The sequence below is a fragment of the Phyllostomus discolor genome, chromosome 2, assembly GCF_004126475.2.
Source record: "Phyllostomus discolor isolate MPI-MPIP mPhyDis1 chromosome 2, mPhyDis1.pri.v3, whole genome shotgun sequence".
Taxonomy (NCBI): Eukaryota; Metazoa; Chordata; class Mammalia; order Chiroptera; family Phyllostomidae; genus Phyllostomus; species Phyllostomus discolor.
The window spans coordinates 210539966-210567421 of record NC_040904.2 but is presented as its reverse complement, the minus strand read 5'-3'; the positions used below and the strand labels follow the sequence as shown (position 1 = coordinate 210567421).

At 54.4% G+C, this 27456-nt stretch overlaps 1 protein-coding gene across 1 annotated transcript; it reads right to left on the bottom strand.

The window, feature by feature from the left end:
* Positions 1-414: 414 nt before the first annotated feature.
* On the bottom strand, positions 415-27261 carry LOC114513938 (DNA dC->dU-editing enzyme APOBEC-3G-like). Its single transcript, XM_036017103.1, has 10 exons — positions 27124-27261; positions 26146-26287; positions 24640-24922; positions 24094-24209; positions 23766-23830; positions 3799-4016; positions 3614-3751; positions 2376-2741; positions 1816-1931; positions 415-429 (listed from the first exon to the last, which is right to left on the bottom strand). The coding sequence occupies exons 1-10, from the start codon at positions 27237-27239 to the stop codon at positions 415-417; spliced, it is 1575 nt and encodes a 524-aa protein (XP_035872996.1). The 5' UTR covers positions 27240-27261.
* Positions 27262-27456: the final 195 nt, after the last annotated feature.

The window sequence follows — 27456 nt, the reverse complement described above, 5'->3', positions numbered from 1 at the left end:
CCCTGTTTCCTCCTAAACTCTGAGGCTGCGGCCTGTTGCTCTTGAGTGAGCTGGCCCTGAGTTTTGGCCTGAGGGATTTTTACCTTTTTTTCTGTACCTGGAGAATCCCTCCACCAAGTTCCCCACTGCCATCTCCCCTGGGGTTACCTGCACTGGTGCTGTGGAATCTTTCCTACACAAACTCAACGACCCTCACACTACAGGCCACCTGAGGCAGACCTGCGATGGGCAGGTACCTGTCCAGTCACCCCAAAGGCCAGGTTGCCAGTGTCGGGGGGGGCAAGGAGCACGAAGTGGCAAAGAAGAGAAAATAGGGGTCACATAGAGGGAGGAGGCGACCCAAAAGCTGTCTCCGTGAGTGTTGGTAATGAGGAACGGAACCATGTACTATAGACTGGTCCTAGGAGAGGACCCCTAGCGCAGGTCTGGCTGGGACACAAGGGGTCCTTGGGCAATGCCAGAAAGGGGCCTGCAGTGGGCACCAGAGGCCTGTGGACATTTGAGGGGGGGCCCACCATTGTGTGGGGACCTAGGACAGTCTTTCCAGCCTTCTGGATCTTTCTGTCAGCGCCCACTCTGGCATTCACCTTCTGGGTAACCTTGGGCATCTCACCACCTCACCTCTCAGCTCCTCAGTGGTAATGAAAGCACACCCCACGCACAACTGTTTCACTGGTCACATGTGGTAGCTGTGGGGGGCTCCCTGGGCTGGGTCCTCAGGGTCAGGGGTCAGTCCAGACTGCCCTGTGCCCCCAGTGCTCGGGAGAGGACACCTGGCTGCTCACCCAATAACTGACTGTCCCTCCCCTCCTGGACTTCCTTCCTGCACCCAGATGGGCCACGGCCTGAGCCTGATGACCCCTCCTCCACAAATGCCAGGCCTCTGCTTCTGGGAATGACAGAGGGTGGGCAGCTAAGACTCCTGGAGAGCAAGCCCTGGGGCTGTGGCTTTGGGGACAGAACAGAGACAGGCACCAGGGGCCTCTGGGTGACCTGTGAGGTGGTCCCTTTTCTGACGCTGTGTGAGTGCACTAGAGGGCAGGAGACCCAGTCAGGGAAGGGTGCGCCCGCCATGTGTCTGCACATACATGGGGGTTCAAAGGCAAAGCGTGCTTCCCAGAAGCAGAGAATGCAGAGGAAAAGGGGTGAGAACAGCAAGAGCACATTGCAAGTCTTTATTGAACAAGTTGGACTTCAGGATACAAGTACAGATGAAAAACATCCTGTGGAAGATTTGTGAACTTTCTTTTCATTGCATTGTATACAAAAATCAACAAAACTAATTAATTCCCTAAAAATCAAAAATGATTCTGTTAGTATTGAATTAATCTTAAAGGTTTGTTTTGAACATACCACCGATTTTAAATAAAAAGTAAATCAATCAGATTCATTAAAAACAAATTTCTTATGTGGTCTGGCCTTTGCTCGTTTCTGGGGATCAATTTGGAGATGGTGGCAGTGGTGAGTTTTCATTTTTTGAAGAAGGTTTGTAGTTCCTCAGAGACAACAGACTTGTTTAGAGAGGTGGAATTCATCTTCACTTCCCTGAATCTGGATGGAGACACAGGGTTGAAGGGTGTGGGAGGGTCGCAGGTGGGAAGAGGAGCAGAGAGGAGTCTGGGGCAGCTGCAATGGTGGGGAAGGACGGAGGGACACAAGGATGTGGGAGAGCAGAGGGACCTTGTGAGAAGGGAAGGGTGGGAGGGAGCTTGTGTCCCTGGAGGGAGCAGGTGACCCAGAGGAGGCCTGAGCAGAGGGAAGGAAGGCCCAGGGAGAGAACTTGGGGAGGGAGGGCAGCAGGGAGGGGAACTTTACCTTGAGGATATTATCCAGCATCTGTGATTCCTTTTGAATGTGCACAGGCAGGTCATCCCCGGGCTCAAATGCTTCATCCTGGTGGTCCACGAAGGTGTCCCAGCAGTGCTCATACTCTGAGGGGCACAGGGACACAGAGGTGAGCTCCAGTTCTAGGGAGCAGGGAGGGGACACGTGGTGTGTGACCCACAGGGACCCACTGTCCCCATCATTGTTTCACTGCCCCCCTTCCCTTTGCTCCCAAGGGACAGAGCTGCTCCCTCAAATTCCTCCCTCCAGTGGAATGTGAGGCCAGGCCATCCCCTGCTACTCAGAAGTCCCTGGGTCTCTACTGCACACGTGCCCAGCCACCATCCCTGACCAGGACCAGGACCAGGTCAGTCCCCAGAACTCTCTTGTCCAGGAGACATCCCCATCCTCTCTGAGTCCAGCACCCCCTCTGCAGGCAGCTGGGACAGGCTAGTCCTCCAGGGGTTTCTCCAACTGGCCACCTCTTTCTAGCAGCTTCCCTCAGGCCTCCCCCTGAGGCCCACCTCCCACCCCCATGAGTCCTTGCTGACCAGGGATGTCCATGATGGAGATCTGGGCCCCAGCCTCCTGCAGTTGGCGAAGCCCGTCCTCATATCTCAGCGAATAGGTATAGATGCGGGCGGCGAAGATGCGCAGGCTCACAAGGCTGTTCTCCCGCAGGAAACCCACCAGGCCGAGGGCACAGCTACGGCAGGGGCTCCAGGAGATGAACACGGTGATGCTGTAGTGCTTGCTCCTGTCCAGGCCCCAGGACCGGATCCGGTCCAGGAAGCACAGCTCTGCATGGCGGCGTCCCCCTGGTGTGTTAAAAGCCTGGGGACAGAAGAGGGAGAAGAGAGTTCTGTCACCTGCTGTGAGCAGGAGCAGGGCGGGGCCAGGGTGAGGCAGGTGAGGCACTGGCCTCCAGCACAGAAGTTAGGGGGGCACAGCTTCCCACCAAGTGGGTTGACATTTCCACGCAGGGTTCACTCAGCCAAACTCAGGATGAACAGGACATGGACACGTGACAAGCCCCGCCCAGCTGGGAGGACGTGTTATTGCCCGTCAGCCAATCCTGGCTCCCCAGGGCGCTGCACTGGATCCGCCCCTTTACCCTGTCCACGTTTGGCTCATCACGGAATGGCCATGAGTTCCGATTTGAAACTATTGCGTTCACGTGAGTCCTCTCGATGACTGAGTCCCAGAGGCCCTCTGTTCTGTGTCTGAGGCCCACCCCTTCTGGAGCCGGCCCTACATGGGTGGGCCCTGGGGGGCCTGATGAAGAGCTGAGGACAGAGGGAGGGGGCTGGCGAGCCCCAAGGTCACCAGTGGGATGCCACAGAGAGGGGTGCTTCCCCCTGGGAGGGGTTCTCCCTGCTCTCCATGCACTCCCCTCCTGGCCCTCCCTCCCGGCACCAGACTTCAAGTCTGGGTTTCCTCTCCTGAGGGAGAGAGGGGTGAGGGCCACCAAGGGAGAGGTGCCCAGGAAGTGGGGGGAATGTCACCGCTGGGGTCCTGAGGATTCTGGACACCAGACAGAGGACTGTGGACCAGGGCCTCGGCGAAGGGGAACAAGCCCTGCCCACAGGGCGGTGCAGACCCCAGTGGGAGTGTGCAGGCCCCTGGGGCCGGAGCAGGCGACCCCGGGCTCAGTGCAGCCAGCATGTCTGCTGTGGGGACCAGCACCCTGCCCGGAGCTCCCCACAGTGACTGGAGGGAGCACCAGGCTGCTCTCGGGTTCTCTGGCCAGAGGCTGCCCCAGGAGGGGGCGGGGGACACCTGACCTCACATCCAAACGTCTTTCCCTGTGTCTGGGCCTCTCCGGGGAGGCTGAGCAGGAGGGCACAGAGGAAGCCCTGGGACACCGGGACCACGTTCTTCTGCGTGGCCCACAGCTGCCCGTCACGGCAGCCTTCCTCCTCCCTGTCTGTAGGCAAAGGCACGGGAGCTGCGGGGCCAAAGGACGATGCTGACAGGACACCTGGAGCTCCCTGAAACCTTCTCCCTGGATGCCCCAGGGCAGGAGGCCCTGCCTGCGGTGGTCTGTCACCTGGTTGCGCAGGAAGCCCTTCAACTGGTCCTCTGGGATGCTGGAGTCACCTTCTGGCTGCTCCACCTCGTAGCACAGGTATGTTTCATTCGGCATGTGTGGGCCAAAGTTGTTAGTGAAGGTGCCTGTATCCATCCAGGGTCTGCAGACAGAGGCGCGAAAAACCCACAGGCATGGGGCTCCTCCAGGGACCCCCAGTTCTCCTGCCCTTCTCTGCATATCCCTCCCCTTTCCCTGCACCCCACGTCCCAGCTGGACCCACAGAGGACGGGCGTCTGCTCACTGAGCTGGAGTCACCTGACTCCCTGTGGGATCCGTTCCAGGCTCCTGGGGACGTCAGCCCTGTGCTCCTGTCAGGGTCCCTCCAGGAGCAGTTGGGGGTGCTCAGAGCTCTCATGAGGACCAGTTTTTCTGCCCCAACTGAGCTGGGTCTCCTCTCCTGGCATCACCATCCTGCCCTTGACCCGCTGACCACCCCACTGCAGGTGTGGACCCAGTGGACTCTGTCCCCTGGTCTGCACGCTGCACCTGAGCCACATGGAGCTTCAGGGGCCAAGCACCTCCCTGAGTGGGACCCTCGAGAAAAGAGAATGCCAGTGGATTCTTCTCAAGTAACTCATGATATTTTCTGTCTAATTATGAAAGCCGTAACACCCTTTACACAAACAGAAACATAAATCTGAACACGACCTCCTGGCCCACAGTTCAGAGCAGAAAGAAGAGACCTCACAGGGGTAAAGGGGGAGGAGGGGCAGGGACCTTCGAGGATGACTTCCCCGCGTCTGAGACCGGGGCCTAGGGGCCTAGGGGAGGCGGGTGGGACAGCAAAGGGGGCATCCGCTGAGAGGCCCTGGCTAGACAGAGCAGCGCCACGGGGAGGGAGGTGCAGGAGCAGAGGCGTCCCCGGGGGAGAAGGTCTGTCCCCCTCAGGGAGCCTGGACTAAGTGCTCAGGGGTAGAGGTGCTTCCAGGGGCGGGCAGTACCTGACCACGGGCTCTGGGCCTGCCTCCATGTCTGAGTTCCTTCCCGGTCTCTGGCTCTGCATCCTTTGCTTGTCCTCTTGCTGGGACGCTTTCATGGACCCGAGTGTCTTATATGCCATCAGAGCACCCAGATACTGCTGAGCTGGCCATGCTCTGCCCCACCCCTTCCCTGAACTCAGGCTACTCATGCCACCCACACGGTGTCACAGAAGAAGGAGACACCTCCTTTGCCCTTGGGGACAAGTTAGGTTTTGATTTCTCTGTTCTGACAAAGGCCACCCCTGGAAGCCATGGGGAATGACCTTGGGCCACTGAAGTCTGAGGAGGCTGTGGTCACTCAGGGCAGCGTGGCACAGCAAGACACGTGTGCCAGGGCGGTGGACAGCACAGGTGTTCATACCCTGGGGAGACACGGGGCCAGGACCCAGAGCCCCGGAGGACCGGCCGTGGGCACCCATCCCTGAGTCTCCCCAGCAGCCAGTGCAGGGGCGGCCTGGCCCAGGTCCTGCTGGATGGAGGGCCCTTTGTGGCCTCTGTGAGGACGGAGGCTCTGCCCTGGGAGGCAGTGCATGGCTTCATCTGGTCCAGGAAGGGAAGGGAGGGGGACAGTCCTGTGCTGAGCTCTCCCGATGAGCCTACCAAGAAAAGTCAGGAGACAGGGCACGAAAGGTCCCACCCCAATACCCAGGGAGGACATGAAAGGCTCCTGGAAGAAGGAGAGCTTGTCTGGACGGCACTGGGGGCGGGAGGACACAGCAGGTATGCAGCCTCAGGAATGGCCACCTGCCTTTCTCTTGGCTCCAGGCCATGACAAATGTGGGGAAGCTGTGTTCCAGGCTCCAATGTGACCTGAGCCCTAGCTGGCCATGTTTGTCCCCCAGGGGATGGCCCTCTGTCCCACAGACCGTCCATCCGGGCTCCTCTTACACCACCACGTGCTGGCCCAGCGCTCCCTCCCAGGGGTTGTGTGCCCACCCAGGGGAGCTGGCCAGCCCCACGGGGTCCCCTACAACCACCTGCACAGAGAACCAGGCCACAACTCCCCCGAGCTGGTCGTCACAGCCTTAGCGGAGAAACTTGAAATCAGTGTCCCCCTTTTCCTCTGGTGGCTGCCCCTCCACACTCAAACAGGGATCCCCTGTGCTGAGACCCCTCCTATGTCCGGTGTCCTCCGGACCTTGGTCCCCCGTGCAGATAATGTCCCCCTGGCTGATGGCTCAGGGGTTTCCCGGTGAGACCGTATCTGGGTGTGTTTTTCTGTTCTACCTGTGTGCCTAATTGACAGGTCACACTCAGCACCCACGGCACGCCCTCCACACCCAGGCATTTTTAGCCTTCCTGGGCTGTGGACGTCATCTCTACAAAGACCAGGGTTAAGAGACTAGGGTCCCTGAGATTGGCCCCAACTCTGTCCCAGGTCTACCATTCCAGGGCGGGAGAATGGCCGAGTGGGGGCTGCTGTCACAGCCCAGAAATCAGAACCAGAGGAGCAGGTTGGATGTGGAGGTTCCTCCCCCGAACCCCACTCGGGACGTGTCGACACCCTCTGCCTCCACCAGAGGGGATGTAGGAATCCGGGCGTGTCTGGGGGCCCTGAAGTGGCTCCTGTTTTTTTAAAGATTTTATTTCTTTATGTTTAGAGAGAGGGGAAGGAAGGGAGAGAGAGAGGGAGAAAAGCATGGATGTCAAAGAGAAACATTGATTGGTTGCCTCTCCTAAGGGCCCCGACTCGAACTGAACCCACAAACCAGGCCTGTGTCCTGACCAGGAATCGAACTGGTGACCTTTCAGTTTGCAGGACAACACACAGCCCCACTGAGCCACACCTGGCAGGGCTGAGGGGATCCTTTTGCCATGTCCCCTGTGACCGTGTGTCCCTCGTGTCTGGGACAGGGGATGGGCTGGGCCTGTGGCCCCCACAGAGCTGCGTGTGAGGTCTGCTTTTGTCACAGTGGTGACTTCTCAGGTCCTGGGGACATTCTGAGGAGGAGCTGTCTGATGCAATGTAGCCCCAGGAGTCAGAGTTTGGAGATGGCGGCAAGATGTCCAGCATCTCCCCAGCCCAGGAGGACAAGGTGTCAGCTCCGCATCCTCCTCCTCAGCCGCAGGCAGCCAGCACCCGCCAGGGCCTCCTCTTCTGCCAGGTGCCAACCCTGACCTCGCCCCGTGCCAGCCAGGTGACCCTTGGCACAGGACACACGCTCGACCATTGACTCACACTGCTGATGTCACTCCCTCCACCGATGTCCTCCTGCTCCAGATACGCGGGTCAGGGCAGAGAAGCCGGGGTCACTCTAAGCAGCCCCCTCCTTTCCTCACTCTCAGGACAGGTGTGATGGCCTTGGGCTCCCCTGCTGCCCCACCTGAATCCTCTGAGGAAAGTGACAGGAGCTGACTCTGTCTCTCCGGTTCTGACAACCTGACATCCTACCGAAAGGCTGTGGTTGTCACCAGTCACTGAGCCCTGGCCCACTGAGGGTCTCTCTGGTCTCAGACGGGCCCTCCTCCTGAGGGGGAGACAGAGGCCTCAGGTCTCTGAGCTCCTGGATCCATTTCTCCTCCCTCTCAGTGCACGTGCTGTGTGTACAGCAGGTGCTCAGTGTGTGTGCAAGGTCAGTGGTGACTTGCAAAGATTTGAGGGTGACAGAAGGACTTGGGGAGGCAGGAGCCTGGCTTCTATCCAGGCGCTCAGAAGGAGAAGGTGTGAGCTACCGTGACTCAGCAGACACACGCACACACTCACACACACGCAGGCATGACGAAAGGGAACCTCCTAGGGTTCGCCAGACGCACCCAGAGCGTAGCTCTGTAAAACAGGAAACCTGAGGATGTCGCCATATCCCAAGCCGGTTTGCAGGAAGCTCATTGACAAATCGGCTCGTTAGCTTTCGATTTCTGGGTCTGTCAAGAACCCCATTTCTGTTCCTGCAAGGCCAGTCACCAGATGGAATCCTTCTGGGAAAGGCAGAGCCCCAGTAGGAGGCACGTGGTCTCAGCTTGGGAAAGCGGTTCCTGCACTATGTGCTGCCTGAGTGCAGGTTCCGGGCAGACCTGACCCCGACTCTCTGAGGCCCCATTGCCCTAGACTCCCGTCTCGGTGTTTGCCCATGACTTGGGGGCCCCGAGATCCTGGAGACCCCACGCGACACAGCCTGCGAACATTGCTGGGACCCCAGGCTGGGCATGGTCAGCCTGTCCTCGATCCTGCCTGTAAGCTGGTAACGTGACCTACAGGCGGGCAGACCTGGGAGCTCATACAGAGGAGCCCCTCCCTGAGCTGGGCACACAACCCCTGGGAGCGAGCACTGGGCCAGCCCTCGGCCGTCTAACAGGGGCCCGGATGGACGGTCTGTGGGACAGAGAGACATCCCCTAGGACTGAAATATGGCCACCTACGGCTCAGGTTACATTGTGGCCTAGAACACAGGGTCCCCACCTTGGTCATGGCCTGGAGGTGGAGAGAAAGACACGGTGGCCTTTACTGACGGGGTACGCCTGCTGCGTCCTTCTGCCACCAACACTGTCCTGGGGAGCCCTGCTCCCTCCAAGAGCCTTTCTGGTTCCCCCTGGGTAATGGGGTTGGGGGAGGGAATCGCTTCATGTCCCGTCTCTTGTCCCTGCATGGCGGGCTCAGGGTAGCTCCACACCTGACAGCGCGGCTCCGTTGCTTGGGTGCTGTCCCACGCGGCAGAGGGCTGCCTGCGCTGTGGGCCGGTCCCCTGTTGGGGTGCACGAGAGAGGCAACCTACCGATGGTACCCTCTCTCTCCTCCATTCTTCCCCCTTCCAAAAATAAAATCTTTTCCAAAAAATATAGCTGAGAAAACTGTGATTTTAAACACACCCCCTCCTCATGGCAGAAAATTTGCAAGATCTGGTAAGTATCCGACACAATGGACCTTATCACTGCTGATATTTCCAATGGTTTTGTGCAAACTACAGTCATAACAAATACAAAATATATGTAATCTAACAGTGAGTCTAGGCGTGTTCCCCTGTCACTAGGTACTCTCTACCCAAACCCTACTTGCAGAATTCAAGGGCAACTTGAACTTCAGTGCTGTTTGCAGAAGCATGTAGGTGCCCCTCAAATTCAACCTGAAACAGGGGTTGGAAGAGGAACCACCAGCCCAGGGCAGATCGGGAAACGTGTGGCGTGCCAGCTGGTGACAACTGTCCTCGTGGGTGGTGACTAACTGAGGACGCACAAGTCGTTGGAGACTTCTTGTTCTCTGTCTCACAGCAGCGCTGGCCCCCAGGGAGCCTCACAGGAAGTCCACAAAGACAATACTGCAAGAAACAAGTCCCGCCTAAAGAACTCATACTGTCTGAGTCCACGTGTAGGGAGTTCAAAGCCAGACAGGAATCAACCTGTGATAACAGATGTATTAACACGGCTTCTCTCTGGAGGGGCATCAGCGGGGAGGGGACACGAGGGACCCCCGTGGGACTCTGTGACCAGCCCCACTCAGTCTGGGCTGTAGCTGTTCTGCTCGGGAACCTGAGACCTGCACTGAGTTGGAAGTTACACCCCAATAAAAATGGAAAAATGAAGGAGTTACAAAGCCTATATATTTAACGTCATTGTTATTGCTGACACTATTGCAAATGTCCCTATTTCCTCCCCTTTTCCTCCCCCTATCCTCCCTCCCCCTCCCTCTGGCCGTCACCACACTTTTGTCTGAGTCCATGGCTTGTACATTTATGTTCCTTGGCTAGTCCCCTCTCCTCCCTCCAGTCCCCTCCTCCCTCCCCGCTGACAGCTGTTGGTCTGTCCCAGGTGTCCGTGCCTCTGTTTCCATTAGACTCCCATGTAAGTGAGGTCACATGGTACTTGTCTTTCTCTGACTGGCTCATGTCACTGAGCATGCAAACTCCAGGTCCATCCACACTGTCACAAAAGGTAACATTTCCTTCCTCTTTTACAGCCAGGCAGTAATCCATTGTGGGAATGTGCCACAGTGGTTTTATGCACTCATCTACCGATGGGACACACCATACACTTTTTTTTTCCACATAAAAGGACTATGCAAAGTTTTATTTTGACCTTGTGCATGATTTTATGTTTTCTTTTCTTTTCTTTTAATCGTTGTTCAAGTACAGTTTTCTCCCTTTTATTCCCAATCCAGCCCGCCCACCCATCCCTCCCCACTTCCCTCCCATTACCACCCTCCACCTAGCTTTTGTCCATGTGTCCTTTAAATTTGTTCCTGTAAACCCTTCCCATTCTCCCCTGAAATTCCCTCTTCTCTCCCCTCTGGTCACTGTCAGCCTGTCCTCTAGTTCAGTGCCTTTGGTTATATTTTGCTTGTTTCTCTGTTTTGTTGTTGAGGCTCCTGTTAAAGGTGAGAACATGTGGTATTTGTCTTTCACTGCCTGGCTTATTTCGCTTAGCATAACGCTTTCCAGCTCCATCCAAGCTGCTGCAAAGGGTAGGAGCTCCTTCTTTCTTTCTGCTGCATAGAATTCCGGTGTGTAAATGTACCATAGATTTTTGACCCATTCATTTACTGACGGGCATCTAGGTTGCTTCCAGCACCTAGCTATTGTAAATTGTGCTGCTATGAACATTGGGGTGCAAAGGTTCTTTTGGATTGGTGTTTTAGGGTTCTTAGAATACAGTCCCAGCAGTGGAATGCCTGGGTCAAAAGGCAGATCCATTTTTAGTTTTCTGAGGAAGTTCCACACTGCTTTCCACAGTGGTTGCACCACTCTGCAGTCCCACCAACAGTGCATGAGGGTCCCCTTTTCTCCAGCATATACTTTCAATGAAGAAGAATGTTCTGAGAAGACACAAAGTATACTATCCCAAAGGAATTCACACCTGAAAATGCAAATCAGATACAAGCAGACTCCTCATGATTGTTCTTGGCTTTGGTGGTTATTTTTTCCATGAGAAGAGAAGCATATTTCAGTCCCCATGACAGGCTCCGAGTGGTTAAACGCGATGCACGGAGAAGAAATGTGGAAGTGGCGCGGTTCTGTCAACACAACGCAAACTGGAAAAGCTGCTCAGCCACCAGCATGACAGTGCGCGGTGTCAGCGAGGAGCTCCAACTTACGTCCAACACTGTTTGGGAGCTTCGCTGATGACGAAGGAGGAGCCACAATTCTGTGGGGACAGGCCAGCGAGCATCTGTCCTGTGGATGTTTTCAACTGGACCAGGTGCTGCCACCAATGTCCCCATGGGAAAGCAAGGTGGAACCCTGCTCCGCCCACCCCCCGGCCCCCAGCTCCGGACCCACCATAGCCTGCCCTGAGCCTGCACCACCAGGAAGCGGTATCCTCTCGCGCCACATTCACTGGCTCGACACGCACAGTGTTAGCACCTGAGCGCTGTGCGCTGCTCCGGGGGCCGGTGGGCACTGAACAAAAAGACACCATGCTCCTGATGATTGGGACTTCCCGCAACATGGAGGCATCGGTGGACGCACCATACCTCCACGTACAACCAAGATTAGAACAACAAAATTTAGAGGTAGAATAACACCCAGAACTGACAGAGAATTTATCTGAATGGAAGTCGGACAGCCAAGAAGTTGAAGTAGACCCGTTCATCCAGACTGGTAGGAGGGGCGGAGAGGAGCAGCAGCCAGGCGCGGGTCAAGGAGCAGGGAGAACAGGGAGACCTGGGCGCACAGGGCAACCAGGAGCATGGGAGCCATCCATAGACCATCCGGGGCACGCAGGATCTCAGCGGGTGGACCCTGAGTACGCAAGCGGCAACTGGCGGACCCAGTGAGGCTGTGATTGTGAACATGGGCAGAGGGTGCAGCCCAGGACCCAGGGAGAGGACTGGGATCCCAGAAGAGCAGAGCTACCGCCATTGTTCCCCCTGTCCCCGCCCCCACATACAACGTCACAACCTAGCGACTGGGGTGCTCTGCCCCGGTGAACACCTAAGGCTAAGCCCCTCACTGTAACAGGAGCAACATGTCTCAAACAGAAAAACAGATCAATGCCCCAGGGCTCATCCTTTTGAGCGACCAAGACATTCCCAGTCTATCAGATGCACAGTTCAAAACACTGCTGATCAGGAAGCTCACAGCATTGGTTGATTTTGGGCACAAATTACATGAAAAAATGCAGGTTACCATAAAAGAGATGAAGGAAGATGCATGGAAAACCAATAGGGATGGGAAGGAAACTAGGACTCAAAACAATAGAGTGGACCAGAAGGAAGGAAAAAAAACCAAGCAGGAAAGAATGAATAAATAGGAATTCAAAAAAACGAGGAGAAGCTTAGGAACCTCCAGGACATCTTGAAACATTCCAACATCCGAATTATAGGGGTATCAGAAGGGGAAGAGGAAAAGCAACAAGTGGAAAAGTTATTTGAACAAATAATAAAGGAGAACTTCTCCAGTCTGGCTAAAGAAATAGATTTCCAGGAAATCCAGGAAGCTCAGAGAGCCCCAAAGAAGTTGGACCCAAGAAGAAACACACCAAGGCACATCATCATTACATTAGCCAAGATAAAAATGAAGGAGAGGATCCTAGAAGCAGCAAGACATAAGGAGACAGTCACCTACAAAGGAGTTCCCATCAGACTGTCAGCTGATTTCTCAAAAGAGACCTTGCAGGCAAGAAGGGGCTGGAAAGAGGTATTCCAAGTCATGAAAGACAAGGACCTATATCCCAGATTGCTCTATCCAGCAAAGCTTTCATTTAGAATGCAAGGGCAGATCAAGTGCTTCTCAGATAAGATCAAGTTAAAGGAGTTCATCATCACCAAGCCCTTATTATTTGAAATGTTAAAGGGACTTATCTAAGAAAAGAAGATAAAGAAAAAACATGTATAGAAAAAGGACAGCAAACTCACAATTATTAACAATCACACCTAAGACAAAACCAAAAGAAACTAAGCAAACAACTAGCATAGGAACAGAACCACAGAAATGGAGATCACATGGAGGGTTAGCAACAGGGGAGTGGGAGAAGAGAGGGGGAAAAGGTACAGAGAACAAGTAGCATAGACTGTAGGTTGAAAATACATAAGTGCAAGAATAGTATGGGAAATGTAAACACTAAAGAACTTATAAGTGTGACACATGGACATGAACTGAAGGAGGGAATATGGGTGGGAGAGGGATACAGGGTGAAGGGGAGTGAAGGGGGGAAAATGGGACAACTATAATAGCATAATCAATAAAATACATTAAAAAAAAAAAGACACCACACTCCTGACTGGTGGGCCGTGGTCTGCGCAACCTCTCTGTCCAGTCACAGTCCGACCTCCAGTCTGTGCCCCGGGCTCGGGGCCACTCCCTTGGGGGTTCCTCCTCTGTGGTTTCCCACTCTGCCGTGGGCACTGCTTGACCTCTGCACCCGCAGGTGTCTCCCGCTCTCACGAACAAAAACCCTCCCTTGAGTCCAGTCTCCCTCCATTGGCTTCAAAGGACAGTAAGGCAGCCCTTCACGGAAAGAAGGATTTTAAGTGTTCACAGGTTTTGTCCCTAATCTCCTGCGTCCTGTCTGCTTTCGTCCCACGACCACATGCTCCTGTCCCCATGGCTCCAGAAAAGCGGCCATTGACGCGGTCACCAGTGACCCCACATTCCCAGTAGAAGGGTACAGTATTCCGTCCCCATCTTGCCCCTCACCCAACACCAAGAGACATATCAGGCACAGCCTCCGTCTTCAGATGCTCTCCTCACCAGCTGCTGGTGACACCCTTGTCCCTTGATTTTGCTCCTGCCTCTGCTCCTTCCCCAGCTCCTTCCCTTCTCCTGGATCAGGGTGCTCCCCCCATCTCCCACCATCTCCCTGAGAGCCTCAGCCTGCCCCCCTGCACCCAATCCCACCCACAGCCCAGAGCCCTGGACCTCCAGTCCTGCTGCTTCCCCCAGCTCAGCCCTGGGACACCAGCTTCTGACTAGCCATCTACTCCGGGATGTCTAATGGGCGCTACACCTTGACCTTCCTGAATAGAAGCCCCCGTGGGGTATTATCCCCCCAGACTGATTTATGGGGTCCCTCCACTGCACAGAGGGTACTTCCACTTCACCTATGAGCAGGGAGCTAGAGCTCAGACCCAAGGAGTGGCCTTGACGCCTCTCCTTCTTAATCTCCAAACCACAGCCAAGTCCTGCCCCCCACCCTGTCCCCAAACCCATGCCACCGGGCCGGGCGCCTCCGTCCCCACGGTCCCCAACACCACCTCCCACTGGGGTGATGGAAGAACCTTCCAGTGCCCAGTCTTTTGCCTTTGTTCATTGTCCACATAGACTTTTGGACTTCTTTTCACCTCTAAGCCCAGCCTGGGACCCAGCCCCGAAACCTCCCTGCCCCCACACCTGCTCCCAGGCCCGCTTCCCTTTCCTGCCTCCCTCCTGCCACACGGCTTTGCACCTGGTGCTCTCTGCCCAGGTCCTCCCAGGCCAACCCTTTCCCAGCTCTTCTGTCTCAGGACAGACGTCCCCAGCTCTGCACAGCCTCTTAAAACCCCTGCCCACCACCTGTCAGTCCCCAGGACAATGCCTGTTTAATCCCTTAGCCGTGGCCTTCGCTGAAATGATCTCACCCACTCCCATATTTCCTCCTGTCCCTCCCGTGTCCCTCTCCCCTGACACGATCCCCTTGAGGTGCGGCGCCCCCTACACCTTACTCAGATTAGTACCCTAGAGCCTTAGCACAAGCCTACCACCAGCAGGTGCTCCATTAATATCAGTCAAAAATGAACAAATAAATAAAAAGATGGGAAAATGAAACACCACCTACTTCCTTTTCTGCAGAAGAGGGAGACTACAAATGGGTGGGGCAGGCTTGCTGGTGAGGGAGGGAGACCGGAAGTTTCCCCAGGAGATATCTCTGTGTTATGTAATGTTTCATTAAGCAGAACCTCTCGACTCATTAAATACTAATGAAGTCACTGAAGTAGAAGAGGTTTGCAGGCTGACAGGGACAGGGCAGGACAGGTTCACGCTGCCAAGGTGGAAGTCCACCTGGGCGTCCAACACCCCCTGGGCCCAGCCCAGGGAGAAGGAATTCTGCTCCGGAGGCACAGCTCAGGACCCGGGGTCAGAACGGGCCCACCAAGCCCGGCTCCACCTGGTGTCGGAGAATGAGCTTCACCCCTACCCTCAGGGAAAGGAAGAGACCAAACAGCTCAAGGACAGGAATCTGACCAGAGCTGGGAGGTGAGCCCCTGAACGCTGCACCCCTGTTCCTGACACGCAAGGCTTTGCCACTCACCCAGCCAAGGCCTGTCAGTAGAACCCAGACTCCAGCCTGCCCTGCAGAGTGCATTTCCACAGTAGCAGGTCCCAGCTGGGTCCCTGAGGAAGGACAGTACGAAGCTGGGAAAATTCCTGGGACAAGAAAATTAAACGAGGATGAACAGCTTGAGCTACTCGGATCAGCCAGCTCGTGAGTCCTGAGGACTCGTCTCCCCTAACCAAACTCACCTGAGAGTGAGTGCTTCGTACCTCTCCTCCCTGCGCAAAGAGCAAACTTAACTCCCCTGGTCTGGGATGGAGAACAGAGACCCAAGTGATGCCCTTTCTGCCAGCTCAACCCAGGACACATGAAGTCAGGCAACACACAACAAAAACCCCACTAGACACAGACAGACTCAAGACTACAGCAGTGTATCAGACCGAGGAGTGTTCCCAAACACCCCTGTGAGCTCATTCCGACACATTAGTGTCCTAGAAACGCACCTGGAAAGCTGATGAATCTTAGGCTGACACTGTCCTCTCAGGGTCTCCCCGTGGAAAGAGACACAGCACCCCCAGGACAAAGACTCAGGGCCTGCTCACTCTAGAGCACGCCATGTTCCTCCTGGGGCATGACATTTTACTTCCTCCGAAACTCTAAGGGTCCCCAGGACATTTGGAGCCAGGGCAGCTGAGCCTGGGCTCACCCCTGACCCTGCCTGCAGGGCCCTCGGTTTCTCTGCTTCCCGGTGAACTCCCCGCAGCCCGGCCTGGCGCCCTGCTTTCCTGTAACTCCTCCCGAGAACCCAAGCATAGCACCACCTAGGCTCTCTCCTGGCACTTCTCCCACGCTACGTGCTTCCTTCGTTTCACCAGCCCCTGCCTTAATGACTGTGTTCCCAGAGGCACTGGGACTCCTGTTGTGGAATCTTTCCTAGGCCAAGTCAAGCACCCAGATGCTACAGGCCCTGGAGGCAGACCCACTCTGGGACAGTGGCCACACCCTGGCCCCCACCGGGGCACCCGAGTCAGTGTTTTCTCCTCACTCTCGGTCTGTAACTCATCCACCTGTCACTTCCCAGCGTCAGTGCTGGGGAACTACCTGTAGGTGCGGACTTACTCCCTTGTCAAACACACCTGGTCTAAACCCACGTCAGCACCGGGGAGACTGAAGGGGAGGCTGCCTCAGAGTGTAGTCACCCGACACACAGCCGTCCCGGGAGACACCTTGGTGATGGGGTCCAGTGAGGCAAGAACTGACCACCCCTGACAGGCTAGGGGACCCATTCCCCCTGTGGCCTCTTGTTCGGCCACTGCTGAGTCTCCCCCGTTGGAGTAGGGTGATCCATCCCTGGGGCATCTAGCCCCAGTTCTTGGTAAGGCCACCCTCAGGGCGTGGGGTGACACACCCACATCTCTTGTCCCCACTCCTCCCCCACTCCTTGTCCTCTTCTGAAGCTCCAAGTGCCCCAGTTTTCACCACCGCGTCCCTCTTGTGCCCGCCCCACCCACTCGCAGGTCTCCCCCTGTCCCCTGGCACTCTCCGAGGCGTGGTCCCTGGGAGGTTCCTGAGTGGGGCCAAGCCTGCCTGCCTTTGCTTGCACAGCTCCTTCCCCGCCCTCAACACCTTCATGCAGAGTCTTCGCAGCACTCCCCACTGGGAAATCAGAGAGAAAAAAAAAGTGTGTAAACACCCCAAGTGCACCCCCTACATCCCACTTGATGTCAAGGAAAACACACACACTGGTGTTTTCAGGCCCCCGGAAGCAGCTGAAGGCTGTCCCAGCCGCATCTCCCAGCCCCGCTTCTCCAGCCCCCGCCCGGTGGTCAGGACAGGACCATCTGCAGACCTGGTCTCTCCTGCCGCCATTGCAAATACAGTTTTTATGTTCGGTAACAATGTTAAATGTGGGTTTGTTTTCCAGAACTCTGTGGTACAGGAAAACATGTGATATTAAAGCTGCGTTAAGCTTCGTTGAGATCTTTTCAAGTTATTGAATTTAAACACTGAATCATTAAGTACTAGGCATGTCTTGAGTCCATCTACTTTGAACGTTTTAATGCAGAAAAGGTAGAAAATACATTTGAAGCTGTGAATCAATGTCCTATTCTTTAGTAGGAGGAAATATAAGTGTGTTTACCAAAGAAAGAACACCTTTCTACAACTCATAAAATATATTTGCCAATCTAAAGAATGCCAATTGGTAATACTTGTCATTCAAATCAAGGTTTTTTAAGAACTGAGAATTCTAGTTAAGTTTAAAGCCGTTTTACACTTCGGTAGCAGAAGCTCTAAAGCACAGAAGCGCTTGTGGAAGACACAGGAGAGGAGAGTTTGCTGTGGAATCGGCTGTTTCCCACCGAGTTAAACACGGACGCGAGGACAGGGGCTGTGTGCGTGGCAGAGGGTCTGCGTTTGCCGCAGGGAGCCTGTGCCAACCGAACCAGGTTTGGAAGGGAAACCTTGAGAGGGATCTATAGGTAAGCTAAGTAATGCGTTTAATTAAGCAAATGACTCTAAATTTCAAAAGTAAACTAACACACAATTGATTTGGTTCCTTTCCAGTCTGAGAAATGGGGAAAACTTTTTCCTGTATCTGCCTACAGAGCAAAGATTCTGTGTTGTTATGTCAACACATCTGCTAAGGAGTTAGTGTTCAAAATTGATGAAGAAGTGACAAAAGTCAACTGAAACAGACAAAAAACCCAATGAAAAATGGGCAAAGGACCTGAATAGACGCTTCTCCAAAGACGACATACAGAGGGCCCATAGACATGTGAAAAGCTCCTCAGCATCACTCAGCATCAGGGATTAAATGCACATTAAAACCACAGTGAGTCCTGGCTGGCATAGCTCAGTGGATTGAGCGCGGGCTGTGAACCAAAGACTTGCAGGTTCAATTCCCAGTCAGGGCATGTACCTGGGTTGCAGGCCACGGCCCCCAGCAACCGCACATTGATGTTTCTCTCTCTCTCTATTTCTCCCTCCCTTCCCTCTCCAAAAATAAATAAATAAAATCATAAAAAAAACACCACAGTGAGATATCGCCTTGCACCTGTCAGAATGGCCGTCATCAAGAAATTAACAAACCACAAGTGCTGGCGAGGATGTGGGGAAAGGGGATCCTTCTGCACTGTGGGTGGGAATGCAGACTGGTGCGGCCACCATGGGAAACAGTATGGAGATGCCTCAGGAATTAAAGATGCATCTGCCTGGTGGCCCAGCCATCCCAGTTCTTCAGAAATAGCCAAAGGAAACCAACACTAATCTGAAACCACATTAGCACCGCTCTGTGCATTGTTGTGTCATTTACAACCATCAAGATACAGAAGCAGCCCAAGTGTTCCTCAGCAGGTGAGTGGATAAAACAACTATGGGACCTTTCCACAATGGAATACTATTTGGCCATAAAGAAGAAGAAACTTTTACCCTTGGCAACAGCATGAATAGACCTGGAGAACATTGTGCTAAGTGAAATAAGCCAGTCGCAGAAAGACAAGTCCCGTATGATCTCCCGAGTTGGTGGACTCTAACGAGCAAACTGCACTAACCAGCAAAGCGGAGATAGACTCACAGATGGAGAGCAGATCGGGAGCTGTGGGGGCTCAGGGAGAAGGAGGTGAAGGGGTGAAGGGATCCAGCAAAGAGGAGAAAGGACCCCTGGACTTGAATGAGTGTGGTGACTGTGAGGTGGGAGGTGGAGCATATAAGGGGCCTAAATGATAGTGGAAAACTACAATAAAAACAACTGAATACATAAATGGTAATTATGTGTCAGATTGTGTTAACCAGATTCTTGGTTAACTTTCAAGAAAATCATCTCTCTCAATGCTAGAACTGAAGTTTTATCAGCCTATATTAATGTTACATACTTTATTACCACCTAAAATAGATCATCAAAATTATTTCATAATATATAAATCACTAGGTCAAGGTTCCTGGGGTTTCAATATTTTTAAAATATTTTCTTGAGTATGCTATTACAGTTGTCCCATTTCCCCCTTCATTCTCCCCCACCCCGCACACCTTCTCCCACCCACATTCCCCCCTTAGTTCATGTCCATGGGTCATAAGTTCTTTAGTTTCTATGTTTCCCATACTATTCTTGCCCTCCCCCTATTTTCTACCTACCATCTATGCTGCTTATTCTCTGTACCTTTTCCCCCTCTCTCCTCTTCCCACTCCCCTGTTGCTAACCCTCCATGTGATCTCCATTTCTGTGGTTCTGCTCCTGTTCTAGTTGATTGCTTAGTTTGTTTTTGTTATTGTTTTAGGTTGGTTGTTCATAATTGTGAGTTTGCTGCCCTTTTACTGTTCATATCTTTTATGGTCATTTTCTTAGATAAGTCCCTTTAACATTTCATATAATAAGGGCTTGGTGATGATGAACTCCTTTAACTTGACCTTATCTGAGAAGCACTTGATCTGCCCTTCCATCTAAATGAAAGCTTTGCTGGATGGAGCAATCTTGGATGGAGGTCCTTGGCTTTCATGACTTGGAATACCTCTTTTCAGCCCCTTCTTGCCTGCAAGGTCCGTTTTGAGAAATCAGCTGACAGTCTGATAGGAACTCCTTTGTATGTTACTGTTCCCTTACCTCTTGCTACTTCTGGGACTCTCGCCTTCATTTTTACCTTGGCTAATGTAATGATGATGTGCCTTGGTGTGTTCCTCCTTGGGTCCAACTTCTTTGGGACTCTCTGAGCTTCCTGGACTTCCGGGAAAGTCTATTTCCTTGGTCTGACTAGGGAAGTTCTCCTTTATTATTTATTCAAATGACTTTTCCACTTGTTGCTCTTCCTCTTCCCCTTCTGGCACCCCTGTGATTTGGATGTTGGAACGTTTCAAGATGTCCTGGAGGTTCCTAAGGTTCTCCTCATTTTTTTTGAATTCTTATTTCTCCATTCTTCTCTGTTTGATTGTTTCTTTCCCTATGCATTTTCCTTCATTCCTCTTATTGTAGCTTTCATTTTTTCATCTAATTTGCAAACAAATTCAACCAATTTTGTGAGCATCCTGAGCACCAGTGCCTTGAACTGTGCTGATAGGTTAGCTATCTCTTAGTCACTTAAAAGTATTGGCTCTGAGGCTTTGATTTGTATTTTTGTTCCAGTCTTTTTTTCTTTTATTTTTTTTTTTGTGATCTGGTTTCACCTGTTACATAGTGAGGGGTGGAGCCTTAGGTGTTCTCCAGGGAAGGGCAACCCAGTCACAGTCTTGTGATGTTGTATGTGGGGGCGGGGTCCGAGAGGAAACAATGGCACTTGCTCCTCTCTCTGTGGGATTTCAGTCCCTTCCACCACTTCCCCCAAGCTAACTGGGCCTTTCTGGTGCTAATCCCCATGTGGGTGGGCTTGTGCACGTTCTAGGACCCCATGGGTCTCTCCAACACACACTCCTGTGAGGCTGGGAATCTCACCCTGTGCCTCAACCCCCACAGGTGTTTTCAATCAGTGTCCCGAGGTTCTATTTCCTGGGGCTGGGACCCCGGGTTGCCCAGTCTGTCTCAGTGCCCAATTTTGCCTGGTTTATCCATGCACCAATGTAGCTGGGAGAGCCAGGCGCCTTGTGCACAGTGCCTTGCTTCACAGTTGCCACCACGGTTGTCTGCCAGCCGCCTGTGCTCTTGCTCTCAGGATGCCTTACGCACCCAGGATGTGTTACGCGTCTGGTGCCACCGCTTTTTGTACCAACCCCTCCACATCCGGTTGCCCGACTGCACCCCTCCTACAGGTCTGGATGAATCTGTCTATTTTAACTCCTTGGTTGTCTGACTTCCATACAGTTCAATCTTCGGTCAGATCTGGTTGTTGTCTTGTTTCTAAATTGTTGCTGACCTTCTTTTGGTTATGGGAGGAGGCACAGTGTGTCTATCTGGGCCTCCACCTTGGCTGGAAGTCCGGGTTTCGATATTAAAAGACTTTTTCTTAGCGCAGCAAAGGCTTTGGGACATCTCAATGGACCCCTGAAACAGTTCAAGGGTTTAGTCCTTCTACCTACAAAAGAGAAACTTTGGACTACTCAGGCTTATTTCATATACTGAAAATCATAGGGTGCTTTGTCAAATAAATAAATAAAAGAGTCGGCAAAGTTCTAATCAACTTTCATTATAACTCTGATGGTTAGTTTGCAAAGTCAAGTCTTATGGAAAGGACAGGATTTCCCATCAATTCCATTATAACCAGATCTGTGACTCAGTCATTTGGGGTCGGTTTGTTTTTTTGGTTGTTTGTTTGTTTTTGCCATTTAAAGCCAATTATCATTTTGTTCCAATACATGTGCAAACACATTACATCTTTAAAGTGCATAGAATGACCTCTGACCTATTCTAAATTACAAAGGCCTCAAGGTAAACTTTCAGGTCACACCTTTAAACAGGACAAAATATATAGGACTCTACGAAGTGACTGAATTTTCACCTGGTCCCACCCCACCTCCTGGTGCCAGAGGCCTCCTAATGGGTCATCAGCCACACCGACCAGGGAAAGCCAGACAGCATGGGAACTGTTCCTGACCTCTGACCTCCTCCGGGGCCATCTCCCTGACAATTGGTCCACCTGTGAGGGCCGAGATCAGAGGAGAAAACCCTTCATTTCCTTCCCGACGTTGCCCCCACTCAATACACACTCAGGGACTCGGAGGTCTGTGCTCTGAATGCATCTTTCACTTGTAAACTGTTTTCCAGTCAGATGTGTTTTGCAGAATGAAGGCAGATGGAGAGAAATGCCTTATATCCACCCGTTCCAAGACAGAGATTTGTCCTTTTCCCAAGATAGGGATTTGAGAAAGCCTTGTAGTTGTGATGCTTCAGTGTCAGACGAACTAGGGGACACCTTCCTCACAGCCCCAGCAAGACCCCGCCAGCCTCTCCCCCTAGCACAGGGGATAGGACCCACCAGGAGGGCACAACAGCCTTCTTCCCGCCTGGCTGGCTCCCCCACCACCTCCCAAAGTGGGGCCGACACCACAGAAAACGATGGAAGGGCTGGCACCCACCGCAAAACTCAGCCCCAGCTCACTCTAGAGCAGCGGTCTGCGGCCTTTTTGGCTCCAGGCACAGGTTGCGTGGAAGACGGTTGTTCAGAGAAGGGTTGGGACAGACAGGAGGGGCGCTCAGGCGGTGGCTTTGCTCCCCTGCCAGCTGCTCACCTTCTGCTGGGCGGTCTGGTTCACAACAGCACATGGACCAATATGGATGCTCGGCCCAGGGTGGGGGGCCTAGGCTCTAGATCCTGGCACGGCTCTTCTCACCATGAACTCCCTGTTTCCTCCTAAACTCTGAGGCTGCGGCCTGTTGCTCTTGAGTGAGCTGGCCCTGAGTTTTGGCCTGAGGGATTTTTACCTTTTTTTCTGTACCTGGAGAATCCCTCCACCAAGTTCCCCACTGCCATCTCCCCTGGGGTTACCTGCACTGGTGCTGTGGAATCTTTCCTACACAAACTCAACGACCCTCACACTACAGGCCACCTGAGGCAGACCTGCGATGGGCAGGTACCTGTCCAGTCACCCCAAAGGCCAGGTTGCCAGTGTCGGGGGGGCAAGGAGCACGAAGTGGCAAAGAAGAGAAAATAGGGGTCACATAGAGGGAGGAGGCGACCCAAAAGCTGTCTCCGTGAGTGTTGGTAATGAGGAACGGAACCATGTACTATAGACTGGTCCTAGGAGAGGACCCCTAGCGCAGGTCTGGCTGGGACACAAGGGGTCCTTGGGCAATGCCAGAAAGGGGCCTGCAGTGGGCACCAGAGGCCTGTGGACATTTGAGGGGGGGCCCACCATTGTGTGGGGACCTAGGACAGTCTTTCCAGCCTTCTGGATCTTTCTGTCAGCGCCCACTCTGGCATTCACCTTCTGGGTAACCTTGGGCATCTCACCACCTCACCTCTCAGCTCCTCAGTGGTAATGAAAGCACACCCCACGCACAACTGTTTCACTGGTCACATGTGGTAGCTGTGGGGGGCTCCCTGGGCTGGGTCCCTCAGGGTCAGGGTCAGTCCAGACTGCCCTGTGCCCCCAGTGCTCGGGAGAGGACACCTGGCTGCTCACCCAATAACTGACTGTCCCTCCCCTCCTGGACTTCCTTCCTGCACCCAGATGGGCCACGGCCTGAGCCTGATGACCCCTCCTCCACAAATGCCAGGCCTCTGCTTCTGGGAATGACAGAGGGTGGGCAGCTAAGACTCCTGGAGAGCAAGCCCTGGGGCTGTGGCTTTGGGGACAGAACAGAGACAGGCACCAGGGGCCTCTGGGTGACCTGTGAGGTGGTCCCTTTTCTGATGCTGTGTGAGTGCACTAGAGGGCAGGAGACCCAGTCAGGGAAGGGTGCGCCCGCCATGTGTCTGCACATACATGGGGGTTCAAAGGCAAAGCGTGCTTCCCAGAAGCAGAGAATGCAGAGGAAAAGGGGTGAGAACAGCAAGAGCACATTGCAAGTCTTTATTGAACAAGTTGGACTTCAGGATACAAGTACAGATGAAAAACATCCTGTGGAAGATTTGTGAACTTTCTTTTCATTGCATTGTATACAAAAATCAACAAAACTAATTAATTCCCTAAAAATCAAAAATGATTCTGTTAGTATTGAATTAATCTTAAAGGTTTGTTTTGAACATACCACCGATTTTAAATAAAAAGTAAATCAATCGGATCTAAAGACAAATTTCTTATGAGCCCTTTGCATGTTGCTGGTGTCTCAGATCAATGTGGAGATGGTGGGAAAGGTGAGTTTTCTCTTCTTGAAGAAGGTGTTTTACTCATCGATCTCCAGAAGACTCTGATTGTTCAGAGAGGTCGAGTCCGTCTTCAGTTTCCCTGAACCCTGATGGAGATGCAGGGTTGAAGGGTGTGGGAGGGTCGCAGGTGGGAAGAGGAGCAGAGAGGAGTCTGGGGCAGCTGCAATGGTGGGGAAGGACGGAAGGACACAAGGACGTGGGAGAGCAGAGGGACCTTGTGAGAAGGGAAGGGTGGGAGGGAGCTTGTGTCTCAGGAGGGAGCAGGTGACCCAGAGGAGGCCTGAGCAGAGGGAAGGAAGGCCCAGGGAGAGAACTTGGGGAGGGAGGGCAGCAGGGAGGGGAACTTCACCTTGAGGATATTATCCAGCATCTGTGACTTCTCTTCAATGTGCGCACACAGGTCATCCCCGGGCTCGAATGGTTGACCCTCGTGGTCCACGAAGGTTTCCCAGCAGTGCTCGTACTCTGAGGGACACAGGGACACAGAGGTGAGCTCCAGTTCTAGGGAGCAGGGAGGGGCCACGTGGTGTGTGACCCACAGGGGCTCACTGTCCCCATCATTGTTTCATTGCCCCCTTCCCTCTCCTCCCAAGGGACAGAGCTGCTCCCTCAAATTCTTCCCTCCAGTGGAATGTGAGGCCAGGCCATCCCTGAAGTCCCTGGGTCTCTACTGCACACGTGCCCAGCTGCCCTCCCTGCCCACGACCAGGACCAGGTCTGTCCCCAGAACTCTCTTCTCCAGGAGACGCCCCCGTGCTCTCAGAGTCCAGCACCCCCTCTGCAGGCAGCTGGGACAGGCTATCCATCCAGGGGTTCTCATCCTGCCCACCTCTTTCTAGCAGCTTCCCTCAGGCTCCCCCCTGCCCTCCTCCCACCCCCATGAGTCCTTGCTGACCAGGGATGTCCATGATGGAGATCTGGGCCCCAGCCGCCTGCAGTTGGCGAAGTCCGTCCTCATATCCCTCGATATAGCTATAGATGCGGGCGGCGAAGATGCGCAGGTTCACAAGGCTGTTCTCCCGCAGGAAACCCACCAGGCTGAGGGCACAGCTACGGCAGGGGCTCCAGGAGATGAACACGGTGATGCTGTAGTGCTTGCTCCTGTCCAGGCCCCAGGACCGGATCCGGTCCAGGAAGCACAGCTCTGCATGGCGGCGTCCCCCTGGTGTGTTAAAAGCCTGGGGACAGAAGAGGGAGAAGAGAGTTCTGTCACCTGCGGTGAGCAGGAGCAGGGCGGGGCCAGGGTGAGGCAGGTGAGGCACTGGCCTCCAGCACAGAGTTAGGGGGGCACAGCTTCCCACCAAGTGGGTTGACATTTCCACGCAGGGTTCACTCAGCCAAACTCAGGATGAACAGGACATGGACACATGACAAGCACCGCCCAGCCGGGAGGACGTCTTATTGCCCGTCAGCCAATCCTGGCTCCCCACAGCGCTGCACTGGATCCGCCCCTTTACCCTGTCCACGTTTGGCTCATCACGGAATGGCCATGAGTTCCGATTTGAAACTATTGCGTTCACGTGAGTCCTCTCGATGACTGAGTTCCCAGAGGCCCTCTGTTCTGTGTCTGAGGCCCACCCCTTCTGGAGCCGGCCCTACATGGGTGGGCCCTGGGGGGCCAGATGAAGAGCTGAGGACAGAAGGAGGGGGCTGGCGAGCCCCAAGGTCACCAGTGGGATGCCACAGAGAGGGGTGCTTCCCCCAGGGAGGGGTTGGCCCTGCTCTCCATGCACTCCCCTCCTGGCCCTCCCTCCCGGCACCAGACTTCAAGTCCCTGCTCTGGGTGTCCCCTCCTGAGGGAGAGAGGGGTGAGGGCCACCAAGGGAGAGGTGCCCAGGAAACGGGGGGAATGTCACTGCTGGGGTCCTGAGGATTCTGGACACCAGACAGAGGACTGTGGACCAGGGCCTCGGTGAAGGGGAACAAGCCCTGCCCACAGGGCGGTGCAGACCCCAGTGGGAGTGTGCAGGCCCCTGGGGCCGGAGCAGGCGACCCCAGGCTCAGTGCAGCCAGCACGTCTGCTGTGGGAACCAGCACCCAGCCCGGAGCTCCCCACAGTGACTGGAGGGAGCACCAGGCTGCTCTCGGGTTCTCTGGCCAGAGGCTGCCCCAGGAGGGGGCAGGGGACACCTGACCTCACGTCCAGAGGTCTTTCCCTGTGTCTGGGCCTCTCCGGGGAAGCTGAGCAGGAGGGCACGGAGGAAGCCCTGGGACACCGGGACCACGTTCTTCTGCATGGCCCACAGGTGCCCGTCACGGCAGCCTTCCTCCTCCCTGTCTGTAGGCAAAGGCACGGGAGCTGCGGGGCCAAAGGACGATGCTGACAGGACACCTGGAGCTCCCTGAAACCTTCTCCCTGGATGCCCCAGGGCAGGAGGCCCTGCCTGCGGTGGTCTGTCACCTGGTTGCGCAGGAAGCCCTTCAACTGGTCCTCTGGGATGCTGGAGTCACCTTCTGGTTGCTCCACCTCGTAGCACAGGTATGTTTTTCTTGGTGTGTCTACACCAAAGTTCTCAATGAAGACGTCCTTATCCATCCGGGGTCTGAAGACACAGGCAGGAAAAACCCACAGGCATGGGGCTCCTCCAGGGACCCCCAGTTCTCCTGCCCTTCTCTGCACATTCCTCCCCTTCACCCAGGGCTCCCCCTGTACCCCACATCCTAGCTGGGCCCACAGAGGATGGGTGTCCGCTCACTGAGCTGGAGTCACCTGACTCCCTGTGGGACCCCTTTCAGCCCTGTGCTCCTGTCAGGGTCCATCCAGGAGCAGTTGAGGGTGCTCAGAGCTCCCATGAGGACCAGTTTTTCTGCCCCAACTGGGCTGAGTCTCCTCTCTTCCCATCACCATCCTGCCCTTGACCCGCTGACCATACCCCTGCGGGTGTGGACCCAGTGGACTGTGTCCCCTGGTCTGCAGGCTGCACCTGAGCCACACAGAGCTTCAGGGGCTAAGGACCTCCCTGAGTGGGACCCTCGGGAAAGGAGAATGCCAGTGGATTCCTCTCAAATAACTCATGATATTTTCTCTCTAATTATGAAAGCCGTAACACCCTTTACACAAACAGAAACATAAATCTGAACACAACCTCCTGGCCCACAGTTCAGAGCAGAAAGAAGAGACCTCACAGGGGTGAAGGGGGCGGAGGGGCAGGGACCTTCGAGGATGACCTCCCGGAGTCTGAGACCGGGGCCTAGGGGCCTAGGGGAGGCGGGTGGGACAGCAAAGGGGGCATCCGCTGAGGGGCCCTGGCTGGACAGAGCAGGGCAACAGGGAAGGAGGTGCAGGAGCAGAGGCGTCCCTGGGGGAGAAGGTCTGTCCCCCTCAGGGAGCCTGGAGTAAGTGCTCAGGGGTAGAGGTGCTTCCAGGGCTGGGCAGTACCTGACCACGGGCTCTGGGCCTGCCTCCATGTCTAAGTTCCTTCCTGGTCTCTGGCTCTGCGTCCTTTGCTTGTCTGCCTGGTCGCAGCCTGTGTCTTCTTGCTGGGACGCTTTCATGAACCCGAGTGTCTTATATGCCATCAGAGCACCCAGATACTGCTGACCTGGCCATGCTCTGCCCCGCCCCTTCCCTGAACTCAGGCTACTCATGCCACCCACAAGGTGTCACAGAAGAAGGAGACACCTCCTTTGCCCTTGAGGAGAAGTTAGGTGTTGACTTCTCTATTCTGACAAAGGCCACCCCTGGAAGCCATGGGGACTGACCTCGGGCCAC